This window comes from Bombyx mandarina, chromosome 24, assembly GCF_030267445.1.
Source record: "Bombyx mandarina strain Sakado chromosome 24, ASM3026744v2".
NCBI lineage: Eukaryota > Metazoa > Arthropoda > Insecta > Lepidoptera > Bombycidae > Bombyx > Bombyx mandarina.
The window spans coordinates 11,443,837-11,452,697 of record NC_143230.1 but is presented as its reverse complement, the minus strand read 5'-3'; the positions used below and the strand labels follow the sequence as shown (position 1 = coordinate 11,452,697).

General features: G+C 38.2%; 1 protein-coding gene across 1 annotated transcript; it reads right to left on the bottom strand.

Moving 5' to 3' along the window:
- Positions 1 to 1,479: 1,479 nt before the first annotated feature.
- Positions 1,480 to 5,473, bottom strand: LOC114248488 (uncharacterized). The gene is made up of 5 exons (XM_028181740.2): positions 5,320 to 5,473; positions 5,154 to 5,242; positions 4,157 to 4,281; positions 2,745 to 2,821; positions 1,480 to 1,629 (listed from the first exon to the last, which is right to left on the bottom strand). Exons 1-5 carry the CDS (start codon positions 5,384 to 5,386, stop codon positions 1,499 to 1,501), a joined length of 489 nt encoding a protein of 162 aa, XP_028037541.2. The 5' UTR covers positions 5,387 to 5,473; the 3' UTR covers positions 1,480 to 1,498.
- Positions 5,474 to 8,861: the final 3,388 nt, after the last annotated feature.

The following is an 8,861-nucleotide window of genomic DNA, read 5'->3' as shown; positions in this document are numbered from 1 at the left end:
AATTTAGTGTTATTAAATCTTTTAATATCTTTAGGTAAATTAAGTAGTTTTATTCAAAACACTGCACAATAAAATTAGATAAAATATTATTAGAAATCAGATTATTAGAGAATGAGAATTAATTACAGCCATATTAAAATTTAAAATGAGAAATTTTGTAGTGATTTTTGTAGACAAACGAGGTGACTGTCCGAGTGTAGAATATCGGTTAGCAGAGCTTAAGGAGTTCAAGAAACTCAAGTATCATTTAGCAATAGTAACATGACGGGTAACAATATCGAAGGTTACAATAAAAAAATATTCATATACTAACTCTATGGGTATAAGTTTACCAGTGTGTGAATGCCGACCTCCAATGCAGTTGCGTAGCGCGGGGGAGCATCATGCCTCGAGCGCTACTCACAAAGGGGCCAAATGGTCCGCAAAACAAAAAATTGCTGAATAATTATTATTATTTTTTATAATTGATTTCTGAAAAATATATTTTAAACATAGTGCTGCCACTGTGTTGTAATAGATATTAATTCGTAAATGAAAAGGAAAAATTGACGCTAAAAAGGTATGCTTATGACATACTCTTGGCTTATACCTCGAGTTGATTCGTGAGCTAGTAACATTTGCCATAAAAAAACTACTTTTTCTAATGTAATCGAATCATCCAGACATCCACATTCTACATTACTCCTCATTCCTCAACCCGAGTGATTGTACATACCTACACATTCACTCCATTTCGTTGTCTCAATCTTACACCTATCATCATTCTCCTGCCCTTCTTCCGGTCACCTGGGGTCAGCGCAACATATATTCTCCTTCCAAAGTTCCAAACTCCTCTATCATAATAATATACAATTTCTTCGCTCACTCCATCGTCTCTCACGCAATCCATCCATTTTTTCTTAGGTCTACCTCTCCCTCTAAAGCCTTTCACATTCATATTTAAAACTCTCTAACCAACCTCTTTGTCATTTCATCTTATCACATGTACATTACATCCCAGTCTTAGACTTTCGTCAATAAATAATTACTTTTATAGTTACACTGATTTCTTTAGCATTGTTCATGTTAATGACCCAGTCGTCAATAAAATTTTCATTTTTTTTTTATTGCTTAGATGGGTAGACGAGCTCAGAGCCCACCTGGAGTTAAGTGGTTACTGGAGCCCATAGACCTCTACAACGTAGATGCACCACTCACCTTGAGATATAAGTTCTAAGGTCTCAGTATAGTTACAACGGCTGCCCCGCCCTTCAAACCGAAACGCATTACTGCTTCACGGCAGAAATAGGCGGGGCGGGGGTACTTACCCGCGCGGACTCACAAGAGGTCCTACCACCAGTGAAATATTGAAGTCAGATATTTCTTATCTAAGGTCCCAGTGTCTTGTGTTAACAAGAGCATTAGCTCCAACATATACATATGAAGAAAAGTAGCTTGACTCTTATATTTGGAATGGTTGACATAATGAATGATACACAATTTTTATTATAAGCTTTATTCAGTTCCTTGGTTTGTTCTCCTTGTCACTCCAGTCCCCGGAGACGCTTTGTATGAGGTTCCACAGGGCATTGCTGTCGGCAGAGTCCACTTCGAAAGGTTGCAAAACCTTACGAGACTCATTTTTTATATCTGAACATCGCTAAAGAAATTTTCATATCACTATCCGTCAATTACTCTAATTAGGCCAGTGGTCGACAAATCGCAACTTGTGAGCCGCTTTTTTTAATACGCTTTTATAGCTTCAGACGTATGTATGTTAGTATGTAACGGAATCTTTGAACATGATTTTGACCCCTACAAAACGTCGGATTAACTCGAAATTTGGTATAGTTATTGAGGACCGATGACAAAACGATATTTAAAAAAATAATGAAATTCAACTAAAAATTGAAAAATAAATATGTAATAGTTTAAAAAAACTAAGAAAATACGCTTTTATAGAAAATCTAAGTAAAAAAGAGAAAAAAAAACTCACAAATTTGAATTAAAAATAGTGTAAGAAAAAAATTATTATTGTAGAAAAAACGTAGGGTGCATGGTATAAGTAGTTATAAATATTTTATAAACAGATATGAGTAGAAGGGTTATTTTGATAATATCCTGAAAAGCACCACACGCTTTTTTACAATAAAATATTTTTTCTTACACTATTTTTAATTCAAATGTGCGAATTTTTTTTCTATTTTTTACTTGGATTTTCTATAAAAGCGTATTTTCTTAGTTTTTTTTTTAAACTATTATTTATTTATTCAGAACAAATAAGCAAAGGATTAATTTAGCTGTAAGTACATACAAGCGAACTATTTACACCTTCCACCAGGACCTCTTGTGAGTCCGCACGGGTAGGTACCACCGCCCCGCCTATTTCTGCCGTGAAGCAGTAATGCGTTTCGGTTTGAAGGGTGGGGCAGCCGTTGTAACTATACTGAGACCTTAGAACTTATATCTCAAGGTGGGTGGCGCATTTACGTCGTAGATGTCTATGGGCTCCAGTAACCACTTAATATCAGGTGGGCTGTGAGCTCGTCCACACATCTAAGAAAAAAAAAAAAAGAAAAAAAAAAGTTTAATTTTATTTTAGTGCTCAGTGCTCACTGGAGCTCATCATACATCACGACGTGCGGTTGGTGTTTCAACAATATTTGTGTCTGCTTTATGTAGACTGCTAGATCTCATTAACAGAATAGCTTTGGAGCAGAAACCGTTAAGATGATATTGGTCAAATAATTATATGAAAAGGATACATCCTTTGGCAAGATTTGGGGGTGCACTGAAGTCCAGTCTGACACCTGTCAACTCTTTCACTAGTTGATATGTTTCTCTGAAAATGAGACGGATGTTAAGAAGTCACAGTGACCTAAATGATAACACTCCGGTGCATTGTTATTAAGCAACACTACTATGCCGGTCTTTACTTAACCCAGTATCACAGTATTTTTAACCCAGTATTTTTACTGGTGGTAGGACCTCTTGTGAGCCCGCGCGGGTAGGTACCACCACCCTGTCTATTTCTGCCGTGAAGCAGTAATGCGTTTCGGTTTGAGGGGTGGGGCAGCCGTTGTAACTATAATTGAGACCTTAGAACTTAATCTCAAGGTGGGTGGCGCATTTACGTTGTAGATGTCTATGGGCTCCAGTAACCACTTAACACCAGGTGGACTGTGAGCTCGTCCACCCATCTAAGCAATAAAAAAAAAAAGATTACTTCCACAAAAATTTTGTTAGTATAAAATCAAATTAAAAAGAAATTTGCAATTACTGGTGGTATTGCATCTTCTGAATTGTACAAGGGAGAACCATCAACCTGCCTATTTCTACTACGGTGCAGTAATGTGTTCTCATTTCAAGGGTATAGCTGTTGTACTAAAAAAAAAACACATACTTCAAACTCATGTCACAAAGTGGGTGGTGGCATTTACATGGTTAATGAGCTATCGGTCCGAGAAACCACTTGACATCAGCTAGGCTATAAGCTTGTTCACCTGTTTATGGATTATTTTTTTCTAATATTTTTTCAAAGGCAAGGGTGTATGGCCTTGATGGTGACTTATCACAGTTTTGACATCAACCGATCTTGTTCTGCAGACATGTATATACCACAGTGTGACGTACTTACAAGTGGCCAACATGAACCTCATCTTTACAGCAGTTGTTGAAAACTTTGAAAAAAATTTTTTGTTCCCTTGTAGGCAAACTTATATACGGCCCACCTGATGGTGAGTGGTTACCGTCGCTCATGGACGTCAGCAATGCCAGGGACAGAGCCAACCTGCTGCTTACAGTTCTCTCATAATGAAGTTAATAATAATCATCATCATTCTTTCCTATTACCCTCTGCTGGGGTGTAGGGCTCGAATCAAACCCTTCCATTTACATCGGTCTTGGGCAGTCTGTTCTAGCTCCTCCCACGTCATGCTCACGACAACTAGCTCCTGCTCTACCGAGCTACGCCAAGTTGTTCTGGGGCGGCCTCTCTTCCGTTTGCCAGACACTTTCCAGGTCAGTGTTCTCTTTGATAGGTGGGTATCGAGCATTCTCAATATGTGACCAATCCAATGCCACTTCCGCGTAAGGATCTCCTTCTCCATTGGTGTCTGCTTGGTGATCCTCCACAGCTCTTTGTTAGTGATAGTTAATAATAATTTAAAATATTTACTTAGCATTTTCCAGTCTGTTTTTATCGCTATCGGCTATGGTGAGACAAGATTGAAGGCTGGCACAAACATTATCAAGCTCTCCTGAACGCCGGGACAGCTCTGCTAGACGTTCGCTCAATTCATTCTGAAATATATTTATGTACACACAAAAAAGAAGACATAGTGTAGAGTAATAGGAAAATTATGTACAAAGGCACTGCTTATTTCTTTAAGAAATCTCTTCCAGCAGACCTGCGAGAGGATTATGAGAATAATAATTAAAAGCGATGAGTGTGTGTAGAACAGCTAAAATAACAAATACAACATGAGAATATTGTTTTATTTAAACTTGAATACAAAAAATTATAAGTAACACAGTATATACCAAGAGTATAGAACAATAATCATACCATATATTACCATAGCATATAGTAATTAGTGACAAAACGAAATCACAACCAATTGAGTTTGTCGCTGAATCTTCTTAGTGAGTTCTCATTTCGATCCAGTGATAGATTCAGTGAAGCACTGCTCACGCTAGCTAGTGTTAACAATTCTCTAAGATTGAACCTGTGGGCTCATCTACCTGTCTGTTGGTAGTTAGAATAAGCTATAGGCTGCCAATGATTACGTAAGAAAAAGGCTAAGCAATTATAGATATGGATTCAACGAGATAGGACCAATACTAGCGTTTTTATTTTCTTGTATACCTTTTCAATTGTTTATATTATGTAAGTGCTATTTACTGGTGGTAGAACCCCTTGACCACCCTATCTATCTCTGCCATGAAGCAGTAATGCGTTTCGGTTTAAAGGGCAGGGCAGCCGTTGTCACTATACTTGAGACCTTAGAACTTGTATCTCAAGGTGGGTGGCGCATTTACGTCGTAGATGTCTATGGGCTCCAGTAACCACTTAACGCCAGGTGGGCTGTGAGCTCGTCCACCAATCTAAACAATAAAAAAATAATGTCAAAACTGAAAAAAAAAAGTACAAAAAGCAATAAAACTGTACTTACGTGTATTTTCATTTCTTGGGCTAATTTCATCTCTAGTTCAGTTTTCATTCGGCTAGCCTTTAATTGTTGCTGTTCTTTTTCAATTTTATCTACAAGCATTTGGCAGAATTAAAAAAGAACTTTGTAATATATTCCTTGTTTATCTGAAAACATTTGTTTCAATTACCATCAAGTGTCTTGAAGAAATTATCGATATTATCAATTAGCACGGCACACCAATCTTCTGATTCCATTGTATGTTATTATTTGGGAATTCGTACTGTTAGTTAACGACAAAACTTTTGAAATATTTTGAAATGTGTTTTTTTTTTTAAGAATTAGGTTTATGAAAAGCAAAGGGAATATAGCCAATACGATTATAGAATTTGTAACAAAGATTGAAGTCATGCCAGTCATATGTCAAAAGTGAAAAGAAACAAAAAACAATAGTAAATATTTGAGGTTGCTTGATGGCGTATCCGAATAAAGCGACCCTAGCGCTCAGTATCGTCAAGTAGCGGAATTACACTTAGTATTACGGTTTTACATAACAATAAAACCGATATTATGTGCCGAGAAGGAAAACATACAGCATTGTATTATGAAGAAGCAGTGTGTACTTAGCTTAGATTCCTTGTCTATGTCCAACCATAGACAGTCAATTTAGTTCCATCTTTAGCCGCTAGGTGCTGCCAGCAAGTATAAAGGGAGCGCAGCCATCTTTGATCTTCATAGTCTTCACCAGGAAGAACTTCCTGCAATGCTGTATGTTTTCCTTCTCGGCACATAATATCGGTTTTATTGTTATGTAAAACCGTAATATTGATGTGCCTTTGGAAAACATACAGCATTGTATTATGAAGACGTGTTTGTTATCTGCTGGTCAAATTATTAAGCACAACGCTATGATGAAATAGGTAAAGCCATAATAAAATTATGAAGCGCAATGATAATGTTCATAATTTATATAATTATTAAATCGAAAAAACAGTTGTTAACTTCCATGTTAATTCAATAATAAAAAATATTTATAAGTTTGTAATAAACATTTTATCTTTTATATACAAGAAAATGTATAAATTGTATAAATGATGTATATACATCATGTAGAAGTAAATGTGTTGAAAAAAAGAATCGTGAGGATTTTTACGAAGCTCTATTATTCGGCAATATTTATTGTAAACGTTTGGATGATTTGCAATTGCCTCTAGAAAGTATTTCGTCCATTGGTTCATTATCAATCCATCTCAGAGGCTACTGCTGATCTACAACTTCTTAGAGATGCGTTGATGCCATTACCTCGTAAGGTTGAACGAAGACCAGTTTCCAATTACAGTACGGGATGCCGCTTTTGTGACAACACATAGTTAGAAAAAAGTCCTTACGAATCTTACCGGGCATGTCTTTAGTTTCATGTTTAGAAAGCACTTATGCAGATTATTAACGAAAATGGATTTCAATTTTAGACCCAAAGACTGGTATCAGAAAGATGTTTTTCTCTGTTATCAAAGAAACTGTCTTTAGAAATGTTGAGCAAAGTAAGGTCATTAACTCTACGTCCCGTAGCCAGCAACATGGTTGTTGGTGTCCTTCAAGCTACATTGAGGCGTGATGTGGTGGCTGGGTTTGAAGAAAACCAGTTTAGAACTATTCTCGGATCTCATGTGAATGGGACTACACTTAGTAAAATTGTAATAAGTAGTTGAATTTTGTTTAGCCATTCCGATGGCTTTTTTAAAATAGCAATTTTTATTAGAGAGCTTGAGAATGTTTGCTGTCCTACATGTATTTCGCCCACAGAAAGTCGACAGCGCTGCTTTATAATGCAGAAGGATTGTTTTATAGGCAAAATTTTCTTTTTTGGAAAAGAAGAAAGAATTTGGCAACATCTGCAGACTTAGGATCAATTTTAAAACTGTAGCACCATATGCACCATCTTCTAGTTGCTGGTAAGTATGCTGACAAAGTGGATTGACACCAGCTAATTTTCAATAAATCTTCTCCTGTTTAGACCAGTCTATTATTTGTACAACCTCCCCCCCCCCCTTTCTAAGCTTTCAGGGTTAATGTTTAACCTGTGGAGGAGGCAGGTTTTGGATTTCGTGCGAGTTATCTAGCGTTCGGGATCTGAGGGCTTGGAAACCCAAATGCTTTCGCTCAGTCTGGGAACACTACCAGGTAGGTTCCCTAGACACTTGAAGTGAGTCAGTACTTTGGGGAGAAGGTTGAGAGGAGTAATTCTCCATGCTAGTTGCATCCTCTACGGTCTGCTGAAGGTATCCAATCTTGGTCGGCGAATGGGTTTATATCTGGATGACCCCACTTTCGAAAAACTTTTGTGGTCACTTGTGGTAAAAAGTGCCATTTCGCAGGTTGATTTCCTCGTGATAGCCTGTCGGCTATGATGTTGTATCTCCCCGAGAGATTATTAGCTGACAGTTATCTTGAACTTATTGCTTAGGTTTAAAAATCGAAAGGTCAACGTTAGTGAAATACTTTCAAATTCATTTTGATTGTCACTACCATTGTAAATAGCTCTTTTGTGGGTGAGCCGTTTCTGTTGTTGAGCTGACCATAGACAGGACGTTAATATTTTGTCTAATTGTAACCCCTACCCATGTCCGAAGCTTCCGTTGCCAGGAAATGGTTGGTTTTGGGTCTCGGCAATGTTTGACATGTGGCTCCGCGTCAGCACTGCATTTGTAACCCCTACACATGTCCGAAGCTTCCGTTGCCAGGAAATGGTTGGTTTTGTGTATCGGCAATGTCTAACATGTGGCTCCGCGTCAGCACTGCATTTAATTGTTAACACATGCAGGATGGCCTGTTTTTTACCCCTTTCCTTGAAACTTCGCAAGAAAATTTGCAAGTTAGCATAGATTGATGTAATTCCGTCAGAGTTTGAGCTAGGATGTTGTTGAGTGGCCACTTCATTTCTCGCAATTTTCCATCGAATCCCCAGACATGTCATCTCTTGAACCAGTGTACTAATTGATTTTTTGTAAGGCTGACTTGGCAGCCCAAATAATCCAAGAGCTTTACAGCTTATGTGGCCTGAAGACTCAACTTGGACTTCTTTTGATGGACCTGGTGGGATTTGCGTAGGTGGGATAACACTCAACATCCCTTTGCACGCAATGTTTCCGCGACCGAGCATGCTATGCAAGCAAAAAAGGTGTATTTGTCTTCATGGACCAAGAAAAAGTCGCGTAGGTAGGTTAACATTTGACTTCCCCATGTACGTAAGGTCTTCGCGACCGAGCATGCTATGGGAGCAAAAACGTTTATTTGTCTTGGTGAAACAAGATCATGTCGTGTAAGTAAGCTAGCACTTCGATTTTGCACGCAATGCCTCCGCGACCGAGCATGCTGTGGAAGCAAAAAGGTGTATTTGTCTTCAAGGACCAAGAGAAAGTCGCGTAGGTACGTTAACATTTGACTTCCCTATGTACGCAAGGTCTCTGCGACCGAGCATGCTATGCGAACAAAAACGTTTATTCGTCTTGGTGAAACAAGATTAAGTCGTGTAGGTAAGCTAGCACTCGACTTCGCACGCAATATCTCCGCGACCGAGCGACCGAGCGACTGAGCACCCTATATAATGGAAATTGACATGCCAGCCCAGATAATCCAAAACCTTCACAGCTTCTGCAGCCTGAAGTTTCAACTTGGATTTGTTTTGGTCGACCAAAAGGAAGTCGTCTAGGTAGGCTAGCACTCGAGTTCCTT